The sequence below is a fragment of the Engystomops pustulosus genome, chromosome 1 (genome assembly GCF_040894005.1).
Source record: "Engystomops pustulosus chromosome 1, aEngPut4.maternal, whole genome shotgun sequence".
Classification (NCBI taxonomy): Eukaryota; Metazoa; Chordata; class Amphibia; order Anura; family Leptodactylidae; genus Engystomops; species Engystomops pustulosus.
In genome coordinates this window covers 240,040,480-240,063,627 of record NC_092411.1, presented here as the reverse complement: position 1 = coordinate 240,063,627, position 23,148 = coordinate 240,040,480, and the positions used below count along the sequence as shown (strand labels likewise).

General features: G+C 45.6%; 1 protein-coding gene across 5 annotated transcripts in view; it reads left to right on the top strand.

Moving 5' to 3' along the window:
- Positions 1 to 22,398, top strand: part of CNOT7 (CCR4-NOT transcription complex subunit 7) — a 29,794-nt gene extending 7,396 nt beyond the window's left edge. For 2 of the 5 annotated variants that reach the window (XM_072122228.1, XM_072122237.1), the window contains exons 2-7: positions 609 to 820; positions 11,928 to 12,121; positions 13,508 to 13,669; positions 16,243 to 16,387; positions 19,252 to 19,362; positions 21,077 to 22,398. In XM_072122228.1, coding sequence (XP_071978329.1) covers positions 704 to 820; positions 11,928 to 12,121; positions 13,508 to 13,669; positions 16,243 to 16,387; positions 19,252 to 19,362; positions 21,077 to 21,205 — 858 coding nt within the window. In that variant the 5' untranslated portion in view covers positions 609 to 703 and the 3' untranslated portion in view covers positions 21,206 to 22,398. Of the gene's footprint in view, positions 1 to 608; positions 821 to 11,927; positions 12,122 to 13,507; positions 13,670 to 16,242; positions 16,388 to 19,251; positions 19,363 to 21,076 lie in introns of those variants that run through there. The other 3 variants (XM_072122261.1, XM_072122251.1, XM_072122244.1) reach the window with 3 other exon arrangements.
- Positions 22,399 to 23,148: the final 750 nt, after the last annotated feature.

Below are 23,148 nucleotides of genomic sequence, written 5' to 3'. Positions count from 1 at the left end.
GCAGAGATCTGAAAACCTCCTGGGCTCCATCTTCTTCAGGTGGATAAAGGAAGCTAATGAGTAATGCTTTCCTTACCTGGAGAATATTTAACTTGGCTACTTTGCTGTCTGAGGAGATTGGACGATCCAGAGTTAAAGAAAATCTGCCGTTAAAATCCATCATGATAAACCAGAGACACTTACTCATAGATCCAGGGACTGTGGTAATCTTCTTATACATGTTATCCATGGCCTACATCCTTCTAAAATCAACTTTTATTATGCTAATGAAACAGAAATGCTATTGGGGGGGTTGTTACCAGAACCCCACCGTGTTGCACTTCACAGGCTATTACACTCTCACCCTTTGCTCCTTCAAATCTTGCCCCTCGCTCTGAAATAATCTCAATGCAGCAGAGGAAGATTCCACACACGGGGGAGGGGGGGAGAAGCTGTAGCATGGAGGGGCTCTGGTAACACCCAACAGAGCCCTCCAGGCTAATTAGCATAATTTTAAAAGTTGACTTTAGAAGGAAGCGGGCCATGGTTTATCATGATGGCTTTTGATGGTAGATTTCCACAATAAAGTATAGTACAAAGTTTACTATTATCTGTTCTTTTTTTTTCAGCTTCTGAGAAGTAACGCTGCTCCACCTATGAAACGTCTCAGCGGTCACGTGCGACATTTTGATGCCTGCCCCTGAGCGCCTCCCCCATCGCCACTATGCCTGCAGCTACAGTGGACCACAGCCAGCGCATCTGCGAAGTCTGGGCCTACAACCTGGATGAACAGATGAAGAGAATCCGCCAAGTTATACGCAAGTATAATTATGTTGCAATGGTATGTGTAGGGGTGTGTATTCTTCTCCCAACCCCCCAGAGACAGGACGTGTGTGTATGTATGTATGTATAATCAGTGGGTGATATTGGTCTGAATATTCATCCGATACCGCATATAAAACAACAGCTAAGGTTATAGTGGACAGCAGCCCATCTAGTCCTTTCTAGAATTGTCTTTTTTATGTGAAATTTCAGTTTATTTATTAAAAAAAATCCCTCCAAAGTTGAGTCAAGTTTAGAGGAAACTTCAGGCGACCCTATCATTGATTCTATGGTAGCTAGAACGATGCATGGTGTTGTATTACATATAAGAAATACATTTTTCACATTGCATCAGACTTGCAGGTACAAGTAGTTAAAGGAAATCTACCAACAAAACCGGTCATTATAAACTAGGGGCAGTTACTCATAGATCGAGGCACCGTGACTGTGGTCTAATCTTTATTATATATTTGTTATCCATGGCCTCCTACCTTCTAAAATGAACTTGTAATGTTATGCTAATGAGCCAGAAGGGCTCTGGTGCATGTTTCCAGAGCCCCCCAGGGCTGTAGCTTCACAGGCTGTTCCAATCAGCACAGTAGGTCTCCCCTCCCCCAACACTTCCTGTTTCTGCTAGATTACACAGGCAGGGTGAGGAGAATAAGACGTAATAGCCCTTGAATCTGCAACACTAAAGGGCTCTGGTTACGTCCCCAGAACCCTTCAGGGGCTAATAGAAATGAATGGTACAAGCTGAAGATCGATGGGGGAAGCCACAGCACGCCAGGAAATCCAAAGTATAAAGGCTTTATTTACATAGAAGGCATAAAATTCCCGACGTTTCGATTTGCAATGAATCTTTCTCAAGCATGCTTGAGAAAGATTCATTGCGAATCGAAACGTCGCAAATTTTATGCCTTCTATGTAAATAAAGCCTTTATACTTTGGATTTCCTGGCGTGCTGTGGCTTCCTCCATCGATGTCCCGGACTACAGGTTCATGTACCGGAACCTCTGGCTGCGCGCACCAAACTATATGAACTCACGTGCAGGTTTTGGATTGCTGTCTTTCCTTCCCTCTTCTGGACAAGCTGAAGATCCACATTACATCTCCATTTAAAGTGGTCTTGTAAATGAGCCATAAAAATCTGGAAGTGCGACACCAATTTAAAGGCAATGTTGTGTTCTTGGAAATGCACTCGTAACCAGGGAGTGATGAAGAGCTAAAGTTGCAAAAGACTGCAGCGTACTAGCCATAGTCCCAGAAGCAGGAACATATGACACTCACTGACCTGTCCAGTGTGAAGTTCCAAGATGATAACTGTCCAGACAGGAATAGGATGGCCCTCCCACAGATCTGTGGAAACTATAGCCATGTGTATGAGTCCTTAGAAAATAAAGGGGTTGTACCAACTACTGAAAGGAAATCTACCATCACAATCCAACATGATACCAGGGACACTTACTCATAGATCCAGGCACAGTGACTGTGGTAATCTTCATATTTGTTATCCATGGCCTCCTTCCTTCTAAAATCATCTTTTAAAATTATGCTAATCAGCCTTAGGTCCTCTGACGTCTTTTCACTGGCTGTTACAATGACCAGAGCAGTAGAGAGATCAGGGGGAGGGGGAGACAGGTTCTGCTCATTGTTACAGCCTGTGATTCTGCTGCACTGAGGAGCTCTAGAAACACCCCCCAGAGTCCCACAGGGTCATTGGCATACTTTTAAAAGTTGATTTTAGAAAGTAGGAGGCCTTGGATAACAAAGAAATTACCACAGTGCCTGAATCTATCTCTGGTTTATCATGATGGATTTTGATGGTAGGTTTCCTTTTTTTTTTTAAAGTATTTATTTTTGCAATTTTTGAAATTTTATACAATTATAGTAAACAAAACCAGAAAACAAGATTGTCTGTCACATATTTCCTTCCCCCCATTACAGGATTAGTATACAACAGCCATGGTAACAGTCAGGTTCTTGCTGCGTTTCAAAACTACCTGAGGGATATTACACAGTAGATAACAGCAGGATACTACAGCCAGACATCTTGATACAACACAAATAACTATTGACACAAAGACAATCAGTCACACACACACACACATACCAGCACGCTCAGTCTCCTTCATCATGGAGAGGAGTATATATCACATGTGATTATAAGGCTGTATGGGGAGTCACACACACACACACACACACCAGCACGCTCAGTCTCCTTCATCATGGAGAGGAGTATATATCACATGTGATTAAAGGGCAGTATGGGGAGTCGCGCACCATCTGGACCAGATGCGATCAAACTTCTGGGGACACTTCCTGTTGGCATACAGGGACCGGTAGTGGGGAATGACACTGTTAATAAGTAGTATCCATCTTTTTAACGGAGGGGGCTCCTGGTCCTTCCAGGTCATCACCACCACTTTTCGGGCGTAATATAAGACAAACCTAAAGAAAATTTTGTCATAGTGGCCATTGATAACTTCATTTATGATGCCGAGGAGACACACAGAGGGAGACAGTAAGCGTGAGAAATCAAAGTGTATATTTAGGAATTCCAGCACTTCGGACCAGAAGACAAGAACCCTAGGGCAGGACCAGACACAATGCAGGAAGGATCCGACTTCAGCCTGACAGCGAAAGCAAAGGTCATTGGGCATTGCTCCCATGCGGAATAGTCTAGCAGGGGTGAAGTATACTCGATGGAGGAATTTAGATTGGATCAGGAAGTCCCTCGCACTCACTACAGATGTGAAGTAGGACAGTTCGACCTCCCTCCAGTCATCATCTGACAGGTCAGGGATATCCTGTCTCCAGCGTTCACGGGCTCTATCAAACGGTCTGGACTTTTGCTCTTGTAGGAGAGCATAGCACTGAGTGAGTGGCTTAGGGAGGTCCGGGGTACTCATCAGAGTCTCTAGTTTGGAGAATTTCACTGTCAGGCTGAAGGAGCCGAATTGGGCTTTGAATGCATGTCGCAGTTGCGTGTAATGGAAGCTGGCCGTATTGGGTACCATATGTCTCTCCCTTATCTCGTTAAAGCTGAGTAATTCTGCTTCCGGGGATAAAAGCTGGCCTACAAATTTCACCCCCGCCGCCCCCCACATTGTCCAGCCTGGGAGGGAGAGGAGGTGAGAAAGCCACGGATTGAGCCACAATGGAGTCCTAGGCGAGAGAGGGGGAGAGCTGCTCGGTTCTACCAGGGATTGTGCCCTACGCCAGCACACCGCTACCGTACGTAGGGGCAGTGGGGTATCAGATGGGGACTTGTATCTGTACAGCAGGTTTGTAAGGGCCTCGTAGGAACCTACCAGGGCACCAGCCAGTGCAGTAGCTGCATTACCCATGTCTATATCTATCCACCACTGAGCATATACTAGCTGGGAAGCCAGGTAATAAAGGTACAGATCCGGGGCAGCCAGTCCACCCCTAGCCTTGGGAGCCTGAAGCAGCGCTAGACTGAATCGCGGGGCACTACTCTGCCAGTAGAAGGACCTGAGAATGCCGTCCAGGCGTTTAAATAGACTCTTAGGAAGCAGTATAGGACAAGCGTGAAAAAGGTATAGAAATTTTGGGAGAAAAATCATTTTGAATATGTTAATACGCCCGTACAAAGACAGGGGGAGAGTGGACCAGGCTTTTAGGCGTGATTCTGTTGCAGTTATCAGGGGTGTAATGTTTAACTCCGTATATGCCTGGACCCTGCGTGACACCTGAACTCCCAGATATTTAAAGGTGGACACCACCTGGACTGGGACGGGGAGGGAGTGTACCCCTACATCAGATAAGGGAAAGAGGGCCGATTTGTCCCAGTTAACCCGGAGACCTGAGAACCCCCCGTAGCGTTCTATCAGGGACAGGAGGGATTCCAGAGAGGGGCCCACATCCCCAAGGTATACAAGTGTATCATCAGCATAGAGAGATACCTTTTCAATGATAGAACCTCTAGCAATGCCCTTAATGCTATCAGAGTGACGGATCGCCACAGCAAGGGGTTCAATGGCGAGTGCGAAGAGGAGGGGAGATAGTGGGCAACCCTGTCTAGTGCCCCTGGCCATAGGGAGAGTAGGTGAGATGTTAAGATTAGTCCGTACCCTAGCCTTGGGATCGTTATACAGTAGTTTAACTAATGCTGTAAATCGAGGGCCAAAACCCATTCTAGGCAAAAGGGTCCACAGATATGTCCATTCCACAGAGTCAAACGCCTTACAATTGTCTAAGGATAATATAAACCCAGGGTCTGAAGACTTCTCTGCCTCTGCAATGTTCAGGTGTAGTCTTTGTATATTTATGTCAGTTCCCCTCCCAGGCATAAAGCCCGTCTGGTCCGGGTGAACCAAGGATAATATTACTTTGTTAAGCCTTGTTGCCAGAATTTTTGCTAGGATTTTAACATCTGAGTTTAGGAGGGAAATTGGACGGTATAAGTCGGGAAGAAGCGGGTCCTTACCAGGCTTAGGAAGAACTACAATAAGGGCCTCTCGCATGGAGTCAGGGAGGGAACCACTTTCGAGCGCATCGGAGTACAGGCTAAGTAGATGAGGGACCAGGGTCTCACAGTTATCCCTATACCACTCACCTCCCAGCCCATCAAGTCCAGGTGTCTTTCCAGGGGGCAGCGATTGGATGGCCAGTTCCACCTCCTCCGCCGAGAGCGGAGCATCAAGCTCCGATGACTGTGCCTGTGTGAGCCTCCAAAGTGGAAGACTGTCAAGGAATCTGGAAATCTCGTCGGAAGAGGCGGACAATCTGGAGCTGTAAAGAGAGGAATAGAATTCATGAAATACCATGTTTATGGCCCGGGGTTCTGTGATCAGGGTTCCACTACTGTTAAGGATAGAGGGAACGGAAGCACAAGGACGTTCAGCCCGCGATAAATACGCAAGCAGCTTCCCATTTTTATCTCCGAATTCAAAGATGGACGCTTCCCTGGCTAGCAGGCGCTTACTGGTGCGCTCCTTCACTACAGCTAGATGGTTCCTCTGCGCCTGCGCCCAAGTCTTTTTATTCCCCGGAGTAGGTTTCTCTAGATACTCCTTTTCTGCGGTCACCAGTGCGGCGGTCAGCCTCTCCTCCTGCGCATTTAGAGACTTTCTATGGCCAGCTACCCCCGACATGAATGCTCCCCGCACCGAGGACTTGTACGAGTCCCAGACTAGAAGAGGATCAGGATGGGTTGAGTGTACATCCCAGAACTCGCTGTGCGCTGCCCTAACAGTACTCAGGACCGCTGGGGATTGGAGCCAGGCCGGGTGCAGGCGCCATAAGCGGGAGTCGCTGGGAGGGCCTATAAGGAGACTGATGAGCAAGGCGGAGTGGTCTGATGCACTGCGCGGGCAATAGGATACCTGGTCAACGTGCGGCAACATATCAGGGGAGACAAAGGCCAGATCAATCCGAGAGAAGCTCTTGTGCACAGAGGAATAGAATGAATATTCTCTCTCTTGAGGGTGTTTACTACGCCAAACATCGGCGAGGTCTAGAGAAGTGAGCCACTCGTTCAGACGGACCGAGCCTGTGTCCAGGCCGCTTGTGCGATCTAAGGCGGGATTAGGGACTGCATTGAAGTCACCAATGCAGAGTAACGGGCTTGGAGGCATAGCAGCAAGTTTACTGGAGATTAAGTGCAGCACAGCTGGGTCAAAGGGAGGGGGGACATAGATAGACGCTATAGTAAAGGTAAATCCCCACAAGGCGCAATGTACGATCACATAACGGCCAAAGTGATCCGGTGCTACCTGTATGACCTCTATGGGAAGCGCTTTGGATATGAGTATGGATACTCCCCTGGCGTAGACAGAGTAGGAGGAATGATAACCTCTAGCCACCCAGGCCCGCTTCAGAGAGAGGACCTTCTGACCCGTAAGGTGTGTCTCTTGGATACATACAATATGGGGGGCCTGACGCTTAATGACATCTAACATCAGGGCCCTCTTGAATTTGGAGTTGAGTCCCCTCACATTCCAACTCATTACCTTAAGTGAAGACATATTAGCGGAAGGGAAAAGGGTGTGGGGAAGGAGACGTGAGCAACCAAACATTCATCCTTTCATACCACAGAGACATAGACAGACAGACAAGAGTGAGCATAACAAATATAACTAGAACTGTACTAACAATCCCAAGAATATAAACCCCCTGTCTAACACCCTAACAGCAGTAGTGTAGACCTATACCCACTAACAGTCAAATAGTAGAACAGTGGTCCCTAACTCAAGACAAACCTACACCATTTGTCCCGGGACCTTCAACCCTTAATGTATATATGATCAGGAGGTTATTAGGCAGCCATATTTAGAGAGAACCAAAGAGGAGATAGGGGATGGGGGGGGGAAAGGAGGGGGACGCAGGGAGGTAATGGTAACAGGGAGGGGGAAGGGGGAGGGGAGAGGAGGGGGAGGGGAGAGGAGGAGGGAGGGAATAGGGAAAGAATGAAGTGCCATATGTGGCGCATTGGTCGATATGACCAAACAGAGAACACAAATCAATCACAGGGTACATTTGTGAGGCACATATTGTGTAAACAGATAGTAGAAACCTGTAACAGTGATTTGGGACCCCTAGATAACTATTCAGGACTAAGTCCAGCATTGTCATAGCACATCAAATAAAAGGATATGTGAGTCCAGTCACTCAGGAGGTGCGGGCCTTCCAGCAGGTGCCCGAGGAGCTGCATCAGCCCAGTGAAGTGCTTCGGTTGGGCAGGTGAAAAATCGAGTCTTCTGACCGTCCACAATTCGGAGCTTGGAAGGATACATCATGGAGTATTTATACCCCTTGTCACGGAGACGGGCACGGACCTCGGTGAATTGTGCTCGCTGTTTCCTGACGGATGCAGAGAAATCAGGGTAGAAGGACACTCTGCTGTTGGCATAGAGAATTTCTCCCTTGGTACGGACAGCCCTGAGGATAGAGTCCCTGTCCCTAAAGTGCAGCAGCCGGGCCAGGAAGGGTCTTGGACTGCCCCCTGGAGGGCCAGGGCGGGATGGCACACGATGGGCCCTTTCCACTGTGAAGAACGGGGAGAAGGTATCTGCAGGCAGCATATTTTTGAGCCAATTTTCAAAAAAGGATACAGGGTCAGACCCTTCCACTTTTTCGGGGAGGCCGACCACTCTGACGTTGTTCCGTCGCAGGCGGTTCTCGAGGTCGTCCGCTCTGTCCATGGATGCAGACATTTGGCGCTGGAGCTCTCTGATCTGCGTCGGCATAGGCCTCTGGACGTCCTCCACCTCAGATATTCTGCGTTCAGTTTCAGTAATTCGCTCTTTGGCTTTGTGGACATCATGTCGTAATAGAACAAAGTCCTGTCGCAGCTCATCCACCTTAGTGACCAGTTTGGATTGGCATCCGTTAATGGCCGCCAGCACCTCTGCAAATTTCCGATCCAACTCCGTGGCCGCGTCAGACGGATCAGCCCAGCCCCCTCTTCATAGCTTACAAGCTGTGGCGGACTCTGGGAGCCTTCAAAGAGGGAGGGAGAGGAGTTTGGGGACCCCTGAGGAGAACAGGGCTGTGTGCGGGAGAATCTCCCTAACTTTTTGGCAGCGTTTGACTGTATCTGTTCCAGAACGGCTTGGGATGTGGAGCATTCCTGCGCATCCAGGGGTTCCAGGGACTGGAATGGAGGATCTTCATGGACGGATTCATCATCCGATGGAGGCGCAGACACCCCGGACGCTGCTTTGAGCATTTTAGCCGTCTTCCTCCGGTTACCCATGGCGTCTGGGCAGGGGGGCCAGTGATAAACAATCAGGAAGCCTAGCGTCCAGTAGTTAGCAGAGATACAGTACAAACCCACGTGGAGTATTGCAGCGGCACTGCAAGGGTTAATATAAAGCAGAACCCAGGAGCAGGGGATCACTGGGAGTATGGAGGACTCAGTGCTGGGCTGCACAACTAGGGGTCCCCAGGGCAGAGGTGGGCAGCAGCAGGGGAATTACTTCCCTACCTGGTCCTGGCTCAGTCCGGCAGTGTCAGGGTTAACCCTGCGCGCCTAGGCCTCAGGCAGCGCAGGGGAGTCCGCAGGATGGCGCCTCCAGCAGGATGAAGGGCTGGCTGGAGCGCTGCCACAGTGCCCTCGGCGGTGGGAGCGGCGTCCAGGCAGCCAGAGGCAGGAGAATCTCCCCGGCGGTCGGTGCAGCAGCACCGGGCGGCTAAGAGCGGGCCGCCGCGCGGGTCACGTGGCCGGCCGCGGGGAAGCACAGAGGAGCGGCGCGGAGACCGTAGCCGCCTCCAAAACGGCACCAGAAGACAGCGGCAGGTGTGTGGGGCACCCCGGGGCGGAGGGGAACGGGCACAGGTGAGGGATGGCTGCCTTAGGAGGGAGATGGGGTGTCGGGTCCCGGGAGCTCCGCGGCGCACGTCCTCTCAGTCCGGCATCAGGCCACGCCCCCATGGTAGGTTTCCTTTAAAGGGAACCTGTCACCCGGGACCTCATTTTCACTAAAGACAGGTTGCAGTGCAAATATTTATTTCTGCTTTCTCTAAGCATTTGCATTACATTATAATTGTGGGTTGTAAATTACCTGGTAGCCTGACAGAATCATCTGTGTAGTCCCTGGGGTTGGACTAGTTTGGATGCAATTGAAGAAACAAAATGCGACTTGTCTGTGCTGCAGACTGCTCAGCACCTTTGTGCTCCTGTACAGCTCCTGATGAGGATCGGACCCCCTTCCCAGCGCTGCTTACCAGGAAGGGCGGAGTTAAATCCTCATCAGAAGCCAGAGGCGGGTGTCAGCTATAATATACAGCTGAAAGCCGCAGCTTCTGCCACTGGCTCCGTTCTGGAACTGATGCCAGAAGCTGGATGTAGAGTCGGCAAGTCACTGCCGCCTGTCCTGTACTACTGTGTCCAGTGTCAGTAAAGGGTTAGTATGATGCCAAATGTTTCTATATTTTACTATAGAACCTAAGGTAGGAGTGTCTAGGGTGACTCGTCTCACACCTTTTTTATTTTTGAGATGGATTTTTTTTTTGATACGGGTAAATAGCTTAAATTTCACATAAAAGAGGAAACTCTAGAAAGGCAAGGTCATACCTTACCTGGTGGGACTGGTAGTTTAATGCAGGTAAAATCTAGTGATAGTTAAGATAGCATATTAATTCTTGCTTAGTTCTTGTGTTTTTAGATGTTTTTATTTTTTTTGAGTAATGGCTGAACTGAACACATTGCATTTTAGTGGTGTATGGGCCTGACCATGGGTTACTGCCTGTACCCCAAGCATCATTGCTTTATAGGGAATGGTTTTCATCCTGGGGCTCACTGCATCCTCACTACCAAGTCTGTACAGTTGGATTCCTTCCACTGATACTCCTATACTTTCCAAGAAAAGGATGATCCATCCCAGTTTCTTGTTGATTAGCAGCCTGAAAACGTACTTTCCAATGCACGGATCACCCCAGGGTTGTGGTAGAGCATGTGCTCAGATCCGTCTGATGAGATCACTATGGCTGAAATTTGAGACTCCTGCAGAAGAAAACCCCTAATGAATAAGCAAGTGTCAGTGTACTGCTAGACTTGGTAGCCAGAAGGAAAATTCTTAAAGGGGTTGTCCACTTTCAGCAAATAATTTATATTGTTTGTGAAAGGAAAGGTTGTACAATTTTCCACTATAATTTCAGTATCAATTCCTTCACAGTTTTCTAGATCTCTGCTTGCTGTCCTTCTGAAGAAGCTTCTAAGATTAATTCCAGTGGACAGAACCACTGACCTTGGTCTTGTGATGGACAGACAGGTGCAGAAGCCGACAGTAATCAGTGCTGTGTGTTACTAAAAGCTCATGCATCTGTGTGTCCATCACATGACCAGGGACAGATTTCCATCCACTGGAAGTAAACATTGAAGCTTTCTATAGAATGACAGCAAGCAGAGATCTAGAAAACCGTGAGGATTTAATACAGAAATGATATTTTAACATTGTATAACTTTTCCTTACACAAACAATATTAATTATTTGCGGAACCCCTTTAATTGTATATCTATAGATAGTGACATGGTAAAACTTATAAAATGAAAATCTTAAATTCCCCAAATTAACATTAAAAACTTTAAATGCAGTGTTATGTTTTTTTGGTGACTGAGCTGCATACAATATTTGGAAGCAACTCTAGAGATCTATGGAACCATCCCTATGTGCGTATAGTTGGTAGCAGCATTTTAATTCCTGGCGAAGTGGTGTGTTAGATCTGTACACTGGACACAACATAGTAGCTGTGCAGCAGAGCAGTGCAACAGAGTTCTCTGAATCCAGCTACAATCCTGGAATTACAATGCGGCTACTAACAATAAGCACGGCAATATTGTTACACAGATTTGCAGGCCTCCTCCCTAATGCTGTCTGCTGGGAGACTCCCTCTGAACCTCTTGTAGCATGTAAAAATTTTTCACCTCCTCTTAAAATAAATTGTGCACATGAGGAATAATATGTGATTTGTAATCTTCATTTTGTAGCAGTTCTTCTGTCTTGATCCTCCATCTGTAATGTTCTCCCTGAGCTTCTGGGTGGAGATCTAGCAGCTGTGACTCCCTCCTCTGCTTCACATCTTTCTAGACGTTTGTGTACCTTAAAATTGGCGAGCAGCTGGTCCACTATTCAGGGGAAATATTTATTTTGGCATTCTGCTTGGACATTGGCACACCTCCCATAAGAGGTAAAGGAAATCCATCATGATAAACCAGGGACACTTACACATAGATCCAGGCACTGGATTCATAGCCTCCTTTCTTCTTGGAAGGTACTGGGGGTGTTACCAGTGCCCCTCTATGCTGTAGCTTCACATGCTGTTACACTGTCTCACCTCCCTCCTCTACTTTGCACATCCCCCCTCCCTCAGCCTGATGTAATATCATGGTAGTACAGAAAGAGTCAGCACACAGTGGGAGGGAGAAGTTATCCTGCACAATGTAACAGCCTGTGAAGCTACCGCACCCTTCAGGCTCATTTGCATGATTGTAAGACAATTGCCACAATCACAGTGTATGGATCTATGAGTAAGTGTCCCTGGTTTATCATTATGGATTTTGATGGTAGATTTCTTTTAATGCATATATAAAAAGGGGATGTAAAAAAAATCTTATTAGTGAGAAATTCTGGTGCACATTGTATTTTTTGTATTTTTTCCAGGACACAGAATTTCCAGGGGTAGTTGCGAGACCAATAGGAGAGTTCAGGAGTAACGCTGACTACCAGTACCAACTATTACGCTGTAACGTGGACTTACTGAAGATCATTCAGCTGGGCCTCACCTTTATGAATGAACAAGGAGAATATCCCCCGGGAACCTCCACCTGGCAGTTCAACTTTAAGTTTAATCTCACGTAAGGAGCGTGTCTCCCCCTAATCTCCCCCTCATTAGCAGTGCCTACATCATGAGATCCGCTTTGTATCTGTCTATAGTCTAGAATAGGGCACTTCTTGTTAGACCCCTACACTGTGGCCGTGTTGGGACGTATATGCGTCCCCATAGACAGCTATGACGCCCGCTGGCGGTATGGTGTGGCACTGTACCGTGCATGGCTAGAAAGATAGACCATTCTCTATCTTTCCTTGTGTTTACGGCCAGACACCATGTATTTCTATGGAAAGGGGAGGAGTGAGCAGTCCAACATTACGGAAAGATAAGCAGTAATCACCAACTTTACTGAAATGAGCCCCCCTACCCAACCCAACCCCATCCTGCACCCTGTTTCTGCTGACAGTCTTAATGTGTTGGGCTCTACAGAAACACACAAACTTATAAAGCCATGCTGTTTCTGAATCTTCCAGAGAAGCTTATGAGTAAATCTCACCTATTTACCTTTCGCTTTTTGCCTGCGATGAAAGAGGGGAAGTGTCACATCAGATGCCCATATATTTTGGGTTCTACCTAGAGACAGGCTTGTTAAATGAAAGAATCTTCTCTTCACAATTCTCCCAGGCTCTCGGTGTGGTGAAGCCCAAGATTGGGGCATCTGAAATGACTCTTCCCTGCATCCTTAAAAGTAACTCATCTCGGGCAAAATATGACTCTTCTGAGCTCCTTTTAGCTTGTAGGTTAAGTTTGGAGATTTCACAAGGGAATTTAAGGACATCTTATACCTTGTTTGAGGGTCTGATGTGGTAAAATGTGGTAACAGGTTCCCTTTAATCCAAACATTCCCCTTATCCCGTGTAATACAGGGGTGATGGTGTAGGGAGTAGTTTGTTACTATGACTCCCGATTATTATACTCTTTAAGGTAGGTGCCAGAAAGGATTTGGGAGAAGACTTTGTTTTCTTGTTAAAAGAGTAAAATGATAGGGGCCCCGGTGGTCACGGGGAAAGGAAGGTGGTCACGGGGAAAGGAAGGTGGTCACGGGGAAAGGAAGGTGGTCACGGGGAAAGGAAGGTGGTCACGGGGAAAGGAAGGTGGTCACGGGGAAAGGAAGGTGGTCACGGGGAAAGGAAGGTGGTCACGGGGAAAGGAAGGTGGTCATCTCTCCCCAACAGTAGCCAATGGCGATAGAATTGGAGTGGCTTATAGGGGGGACTTGCCTCTTGCCAGACATGTATCCCCTATATTGTGGAAAGGGGTAAATGTAGTGAGGTACAAAACCTATTAATCAAATCTTCAGTTTTATTCTACCCAGTAGTAATATTTCAGATGAAATACTCTTTCCAAGGCTTCATACATTACATGGAGAAAACAAGTGATTTTAAGTGTCTCCTCCTTCTGGTTTTCCCAGGGAAGACATGTATGCACAAGACTCCATAGAGCTGCTCACTTCATCCGGGATCCAATTTAAGAAGCATGAAGAGGATGGCATAGAAACTCATTATTTTGCCGAGTTGTTCATGACCTCCGGAGTGGTGCTATGTGAAGGGGTTAAGTGGCTTTCGTTCCACAGGTCAGTAGTCTCTGCCATATAAATTATTTTTTTTATTTACTTTTTTGCATTGGGTGTATTTTTTGGCGTCTGTTGCCCCTTGTTCAGTAGTTCACAAAACAGTCCCTGGGAAATGTCTTTCTTTGCCACAGTTCTGTGACATTCCTAAAAAATATACTGGATAGAAAATATTCAGCTATGTCTTCCAGGATGTGATTAGGAAATCTTTGCCTCTTATCTATCTTGTAAGGCAGTCCCCAATTCAGAAAGCCTCATGAGATGATGCCGGATAAAAACCAAACCAGTACATGTATTCCATAAGGAACAGATTCTCAACTGGACACAGCACTGTTTCTATGTGCTGGCATCTCGTCAGCACAGTGTAGGGAACTGGTTTGACTAGTTGAGAGGCCATGGACATAGTATATGGAGGTAAAAAAAACTCCTTTAAGGGAACATGAAGGGATTCAGAAATTGGCCTGATAAACCACTACCAGTATGTTGTCAGGCAGCTGAGCAGCTTCTAGATGATGTGTCTTTCTTGGCCCACGGTGGTGGCATCATCCAGAAAATCAGCCTTGAAGCGAGATGTAAATTGGTTTTATGAAGTCAAGGAGGCGGAGAGTTTAACACTCAAGCCTTCCCTGTCTTAGAACGTCCCCTTCACTGTAATTGATGGTCCGACAGCTAGGGGGAACATTGATCACATCTCCTTAAGTCTGGTAAATTATGTCAACTACATGGGAGGGGGTGTGCACAGGCAGGGAGAGCTTGATTTTGGCGTTTAACTCTCCGCCTCCCAGACTTTATACATCTCACTTCAAAGTTTATTTTCTGGATGATGCCACCACACTAGGCCATGAAAGACAAATCCTCTAGAAGCTTTTCAGCTGCCTGACAACATACCGCTAGTGATTTAACAGGTCAATTTCTGATGATGGGTTCCTTTTAAAGGGCATCCACCAGGCATCTATCACCAGGATGAAGAACTGTATGCAAATGAGTCTGAGGGGCTCTATTTGCCTAGAGTCTTTCATCCTGTTCGTAGACGTCCTTTAAGGAGCATTTGCATTTAAAGTTTGTCTCTTACATGTGTGGACTTAGGTCACCCTAAAAAAACCACACTAGGAGTTGCTTACTAAAGTACTGCTTCCCCATTTTTAGCAGTGCCACCGCAGCGCCATAGTCTCAGAACGCTGCTTCTCCCCCGGACAGCCCCTCCCACTCCATAGGTTGGCGGTGACTACCAGGCTTCATGCGGCAGTCATCGCCTCCTCGGACCGCCCCCTCATGAATATGCCGGACTGCTGTAATCTCGGACTGGTGTTCTGAGGCTATGGTGCTGCAGTGTCTGCTAGATTTATCAGAGGGTTCAGATAACACTAGCAGTGTAACACTGCTAATAATGGGGTAGCACTAGGAGCTGCTTACTTATGTTTTAGGGTGACAGGTCCTCTTTAAAGAGAACCCGTCATGCAAAATAACCCCCCTAAACTAAATATATTTTTATAACCTGCCATTAGAGAGCATTGCCTCTATCACTTCATTCTCCCTCTACATGCCTGTAAACCTAAGCAATGAGGTCCTAAAGCTGTATGCAAATGACCTGTGAAATGTCCAATGAAGCATTAGCATATTCAAGCTGTCCACTCTATTCATGAGTGGGAGGCACAGCCACACCCCCAGTGCTTGACTGACAGCCTGTATAATGATGTACTTCCTGGTGCTGGTGGCCACGCCCCCTGCAGCCTGTGTGTGCATGTGCATGTGTGTGTGTGTGTGTGTGTGTGTGTTTAGGAGAGATACAGCAGCTCCAGGCAGCCATGTTACAGCAGAACATGTCAGATTCATGTGTAGCTGATGTCTGTGTCTCTCACCTGTATATTAGGAGGATGCAGCATGTCAGCAGATGCAGCACACACTAGCCATGCTTTACTATACATTACACACAGACATGAGCAGGGGGAGGAGAGGGGAGGGGTAACAGGGGTGACATCACTGCCTCTGACCATGTGACCAGCCTCATTTACATGATAAAAAATAGATGATTTTACAATGATTAATGTATGAAATAACTAGATAAAGGCTGGGATGGGATCCTTGTGAGCTGCTCCAACAGGTAGTAGTGACAGGACAAGTGGCAGAGACCTGATGACAGGTGTCCTTTAAAGACAATGCATGCTACTTTGGAAAATGTATTTGCACATTTCTTCCCAGAATCCCCAGTGGAACATGCATGGTCTATAAGTCTTCACATGTGGCCTTTCATAGCAAATTGTCCTTGAAGAATCTTATCGCTTCCCTAAAAAAATGGCTTCTGAGCGCGGGACTTGTCACGCCACATTATGTAAAGTATCTAGTAGAGTATTCATGGCTGCGTACAATCCAAGCTTCTAGTCCTGGTAGATCACTTCTGCTTCAGCGGGTCAGAAAGCTTCTCTTCAGTGCATAAGGAAATGCTCTTACATGCACTTGTATTGTGGGTCAGACCAGCACAGAACCCCCATGTGTGACACCCCCCCCCCCCTTACTGGGAGAGAAGGGTCACAGCGCTGGTATAAACTCTCTTTACTAATGCATCTCCTTTATCGCAGTGGATATGACTTTGGCTATCTAATAAAGATACTGACTAATTCCAACCTGCCCGAGGTGGAGCTGGACTTCTTTGAAATTCTTCGTCTGTTTTTTCCTGTGATCTACGATGTGAAATATCTCATGAAAAGCTGCAAAAATCTAAAGGTAGGTACCGATCCCTATAGAATGATCTTATTCCTGGTGGTTACCCCAGGATGGTGCCCGCTAACTGTTCCATTGCATTCTTATCAGCAGCCTCCATAACTCCATTAAGGACACAGCCCTTTTATGTTTTTGCATTTCCATTTTTAACTTCCCACATTTAAAAATCCATTATTTTGCCATGTGTGAGGACTTGTAACAAATTGTACAAACCCAAGTGACGGTATTTAAAGGGGTATTCCATGAATCAGCGTAATTCATATACAAATGGATACTCAAAATATAAGCTAATGTGTAATTAGTTGTTATTTAAAATTTTGCTCCCGTTAGCAGAAAATGCTGGTGACATACACTGTAATGGAGATTTAAAATGCTACTGGCCCTTTAATCAGTCCGTTATTTCCTCCACGTTGTCCATTGTGGAGAAGTTACAGGACAGAAGATGGCCGCTGGTCACATGTCCACATCACATGTCCTGCAGCTGCCTGGGCAGGTCATGTGATCAGCACTATGTTTGGCTGTAGTTGGTTGGTTGCAGTGCATACAGTATGGCCAGTGTTGTGGTGATGGCAGTTACACATTATTACTATGGTAACAGAGCAAGAAAGTCTGTTAGATCATCACTGGGAGCAGAGCATAAGAGGAGGACTGAGAACTAAAGGATCATGGAACTTGTAGTTTCCAGTGGCGGCCATCTTAGTGATAACTCCACCTACTTTACAGAGGCAATAAATTTTGTAAATCATAAAATCAAACTATTTAAGCTCCGTTTTGTTACTAATGACATTGAGTATTGTTGTATTCATTTATTTATATCATCATGGGTTTTTGTGTCAGACGTTCATATTCCCAGAATACCCCTTTAATATTCCATGCCGTGTACTGGGAAGCTAGAAAAAAATTCCAAATGCAATGAAATTGGCAAAAGAACACATTTGCGCCATTTTCTTTTGGGACCCTTTTTTATGACTTTCACTGTGCCCCCAAATGACACCTCCCCTTTGTTCTTTGGGATGGTACGATCATGGGAATACCAAATTGTAAAGGTGTTATTGTTTAGTAGATTTTAAAAAAATTAATCTTTTGCACATTTTTTTTCTTCATTTTGCCATTATTTTGGATTTTCCTACTGATCTATAAGATTGTGCCGGTTGCACACAATAGATGGTGCTGAATAACAAGTCTGGGTTGTTTCAACAGATCATTGGCACCGGGTTCACTGGGCCTCAGGACTTGGGTCATTCTGTGACTTTCCTTTGTCCTGCTGGGTCCTGGTAGATGGAGTGGGTGATTGCAGACATTACTGCAAGCTGACATCCTTGGTCATATTACTCCCATGTCAGTGATTAAAGGGCATGCCAAGGACATCTACACCCCCCTCCCCCCCAAACCATTCATCTAGATCAGTGTATACAAGTGCAATTAACAGGAAAGCTGGGCTTTTATTACCTTTATCCTTTGGGTCAGTACAATCACACAAATACCAAATTATGTAGTTTGGTTAAAAAAATAAATGTGCTTCAAGTCAAGCTACAATCCTGGAACATAAATGCATTTTCTACAGTCTTGCTTCTACTAACACCACTGGCAAAGTTATGGGCTACAGATCTCTAGGGCTAATACCTAAAGCTTTATTCAGACAGTGTTGGGTATTGGTTCTGGGAGATTCCCTTTACTCCGGTAGATATATTTTGGAATTAATTTATGGTACAGTTTTCACTAGTTTTTTTTCTAGATAAAGTGTTACTTTTAAATCAACAGGAAGTTGATTTCATATATGTATACATAAAACTCCACGTCGCTGTACAACTGAAATAACACACATACGGTACCTGACGAGGGTGTAGGGACAGCTGGCTGGTTTGAATGAGGGGAAACCTGAGGACACACTGGGGTTTCCTATAGGACATGTTAGTGACATAACTTGCGGGGTCACCAGCCTTTATATAGAGCACCTAAGGCTGATGACTAGTAGCCAGGTCATGAATGGCGGCTGGAAGGAGCCTGTTATCACAGTGTGTGATGTATCCTGACAAACCTATCTGGAATGTGAGAATGTAGAGTCAGGATAGGTGGAAAGGAAGAGGAAATGTAACAGGATGTGTAAATGTTACTCCATGCAGCCAAGGACTGCAGTCATTCGCTTCTGTATTCTGTACCTCACTTCTTCCAATTAATCACTAGACAGTTTTTTGGGAGTCATTTCTTAACTCGTTTAACATCTTGCTCTCCGAATTCATCAAAATGCACGCGTCTTGAAGAATGTGTATGTACTACACGGCCTAAGCCACATAATACAAAGACATTAGGCTTCTTCTGCTTTGTGTAACTTTGTGACACAGTTAAGGGAACTGCCAAAAATGTTGAGACAAGCTTTCATTTGATTATGGCGCAGTTGCCATTCAATATGCATTGCGGTTCCCACAAAAAGCAATCCAGCATAATCGGGGCTTATGGGGGTGGAGTATGACATCGCTTCACGTCTATATTAGGCACAACATGGCGTTTGGATATAGTATTGAGTAGTACACTCCAGCTCTGCTCAATACTTACTAGAAGCTGCAGCATAATGCACGTGTTCCCCTCAGTATTTTCTCTCCTTATAGATCTCTATGGGCTGCGTATAACCTGCTCCCTTCCTCAGCTAAACCTCCACCTTCCCTCCTAAATGACTGTTGCTAGTAAATTGAAAGTGGGGGGAGAGGAAAAGGAGCCTGATAAGTGGAGAAAGAAACATTTTTCTCCATTGCAGGTTTCTAACCTTCACTTGCACTATTGATTTATGCAGAGTTTTTAGAGGGCGCACACACCCTCTCCCTGGTAATATCTGGGGTTCTCTGTGGTCTAATCTTTGCGTCTTATATCAGGGTGGACTACAAGAAGTGGCTGAACAGCTGGAGCTGGAACGGATAGGACCTCAGCATCAGGCTGGCTCTGACTCGCTACTCACAGGAATGGCCTTCTTCAAGATGAGAGAGGTACAGACATCCTGAATTTGCGATGACTGCAACACTAAGGGGTACATTCACACGGCCGCATATTGGTCTCCATTACGTTCGTGTGAACGAGCCCCAAGACAAATGTATTCTAGTCGTATATTCCCATAGATAGATGCCCGGAGCAGGATACAACATTTTGGTGTCCCAAGATTGAAAGTTATTTTTTGATCAGATCGATGGTGTCTGGTGCTGGATCATCTGTCAGTCACAAAAATAGGGGTTGTATGTTCCTCATTGAAATAGAGTGAAATGCACAATCACTCACTGACTTTGTAGGTTACAGGATTACCAAAAATAACGGAGTTTAGTACATTTCTATTTCCCAGTGTTCCATATAGACTGAATGTTGCATCGTTCTGCTCAACTACTGCTCTGCACCCGATCCGACACCATCACATGACTATCCTGGAAATATTCACACCCCTGTAGTTGTAACCATGTGACAGCCCCTACCTATAAGGTGTTGTTTCATGATGTCACTCACTGTAGGGATTAGAACCCAGTAAGCAGGGGTGCAATATATTTTTGTAACAGTAAGGCCCTTAAATAAAAATCTCCTGTACAGTACTTAAAAAAAAAAAAAAACCTGTAAAACTGTGTGCACAGGAACCAAGTGCTCACATTAAGAGAAACCTGACCAAAGCCATAGTCCTGTACATTGTAGGAGGCCAGAATGAACGTTGCAGGGTGTGTTGCTTTTCCATGACGCTGCCCCTATATACGGCTGCGGGCAGAGCCCTGGTATAACATCGTCTGAAATCCGGGGCCTGACAGTCTGATGACCTGAATACAGTTGTTTCAGTGTTTCTTAATAGGTGGTGGAAAACTTATCATGTGCATTTCTAGCCATTGGAATATGAATGAAGGTTTTTATATCCATCTGGTTAATATAATACATGTATGGGAATGAGGAATATTATGGGTGCAGGAGACTGTTGTGCATTAGCTGTCTGCATACAGCTCCTGAAATAGCGCACCCATAAGGTCGGCCTGCAGAGGTGTCATCCATGTTTGTTACCTATAAATCTGTACACACAGAAGTGCAGAGGGACTACCTGGTGGCTGTTAGCAAATGCCCACATGGGGGGATATGAATCACAAGCCTCTGAAAGCAAACTGTTCTGGTTGTCTGTGGCAACCAATCAGAGCTCGGCTTTCATTTTATAAACTACTGTGGTAAAAATGAAAGCTGAGCTCTCATTGACTACCATGGACAATTAGAACAGTTTTGATCTAAGACACTCCTGATAAATCTCCCCCATGTGGGCATTTCACAGACATTGTACATTGGGCTTGATTGGGAGACTTGGCCATAGCATCATTAAAATAGTTTTCGGGAAATATAAATGACACGAAAGACAATTTCTCTGCTCACACGATGAGTTACATCATACATGTGCAGCTGACATGGAGTCATTAGGCTGGGAGGGATTAGGGCAAGGAGCACATACCGTACATTAAACAAGTGACCTGGGGCATGGAGTGGACAGGGTAATGGAGGGATCACTAGGAGTCCAAATATGATGCTGGTGACTGGAGGGAGTGCAGGGCGGGGAAGGGGTGTTGTGTACATAGAGAGGACTTGTATGATTCTTGTGGACAGGAGGGTGTAGGATACATAGTAAAGATGCAGTGGAGCTTTGTGAAGATGTGATAGTTGTATATAACACATTTCATCTCCTTCTTCCTTCAGATGTTCTTTGAAGATCACATAGACAATGCTAAGTATTGTGGCCATTTATACGGCCTGGGGTCGGGATCGTCCTACGTTCAAAACGGCACTGGGAATGCATACGAAGAGGAAGCCTCCAAGCAGTCCTGACCCATAAAGCAACTAACATTTTTTTTTATTGCCAAGCTCAGTCACTTTCTACATGTTTTATCCCTGCTCCGATTTCTTGGTTATCAACTTGCCAATTTATCAAAGGCAGTTCCTTTTTGTCTGACTCTACACATATGGCACCGCTTGACCTTCAGATGGTGGACTCGCTTTCATGTTGCCTTATCTGCAGTACATCTCTGTCTTCGAACGATTGGGTCATATGACATGTTAGATCCAAAATGTTCTGAATAGTTCACCAACCGACCAACAACATAGCACTTCTGTGTATGGCATGGAGTTCAGATGACCTGTATCTTTTGTTTCACCCCTTCTTTAGAAGCCTTAAAGAGCAAATCCATACACTCAGAGAGTCTACTTCTTCCAGGGGCACAGCTAGATCTTAAGGATTTGGCTGCCTCTTGCACGAGGAGTCACCAAGACATCTCCAGTTCTTCTCTCTTATCATAGGAAGCACTCGACTTTTATCCTTAAATCCATGTTTACTTATTACAGTCACCTTTTGTTATTTTTATGAAAAGTATTTATTAGGTGCTTGAGTTTGGGATATTGGTAATGAATTGTTGGGAAGAAAACCAAGTTCATATAAAAATAAGTCCAACTCCAATAGCTCGAGAAGTCTGATGGCCGCGGCAGAGGATGAGACACTGGAAAATACAATTTGGTTTTGTATTTTGCAGTAGGAAAGTAATTATTTGTTGTAACAACAAAATAAAAAGGTTTTAGCTTTGGCATGTGACGTTCTCGGCATATCCCAGCTGTGGATGGAAGGATGAAGAAGACTTTGTGGACCTTGGGTTCCTTGGTGCTGCCTTCCCTGAGGTAGTGTCTTCTGCAGTATCTTTTTATAGTGTCACCATCAGTCTACAATACTAATGACCATGGTCATGGACATAGGAATTTTTTTTCTTGAGGGGGTTTGATGGTAAAGTCCTTTTTCCCTACATATGGGTTATGTGTGGGGGTTTTTCCCCCCACACTCTATCAACCAGAGTAAAATACATAGACGCGTCAGTCAGGACTATTACCTTTATACTTTGTAATATCTTGAGGATTATTTTCTTTTCAGAGTTACAGTGTTGTAACCGTGTTATCCTTTTTAATGCATAAAATACAATTTGTTTGCAAAAGGATATTTGTTTTTAGAGCTTTTGTAAATAAAGGCTGAAAAGGTTGTGGTTTTTGTAGTGTTCATTAAATCTGTGTGTAGCTATGGCACGGTGAGCAACGTGATGGATTACTGGGGTAACCTAATAGATCATCCCAATGATGACCTTCTACACTGGTGGGCCAGTCACACTCTGACTGTAGTTGAAGTGGTGTCAAGGCAAGACAAGGAAATGTACCATCAAAATCCATCATGATAAACCAGGGGCACTTACTCATCGATCCAGGCACAAAGATTGTGGGAATCTTCTTATATGTGTTCTCATGATGTTTTTTGTTCTCTCATAAAATAACCTGACAGCACGATAAGTGAGGGCAGACATAGGAAGAGATTAGTCTCTGCCACTTCACTGCATCATTCATTTCACCTTATACACCAGCAACTGCATTCACTAATGGCAAGGGCAGAAGATGCTTTGGCCCTGTGCCACACTGAAATCTGTCACCATCATTCTCTAATTGTTTGTTAATGGACTCTCAGCAATGTATGTATTTTTCATTTGTCTAGGGCAGCCCCCTAAAAGAAATCTACCACCACATTTAGGGGTGGTAGACTGTCCTCTAACGGATGCTTGTTACCTTGGGGGTGATTCTCCTGGCCGTCTTCTATAATCAAATAGTGACTTATAAACTTTATGCAAATGAGCCAGAAGCGCTTACTGCTCGGCTAGCCGAATGCCTTCTGGCTCCGTTGGAATCTAATTTATTCACGCCCCTTCTGTTTTCCTCCCCCCATGTAGTCTGCCCGCAAGCACAGC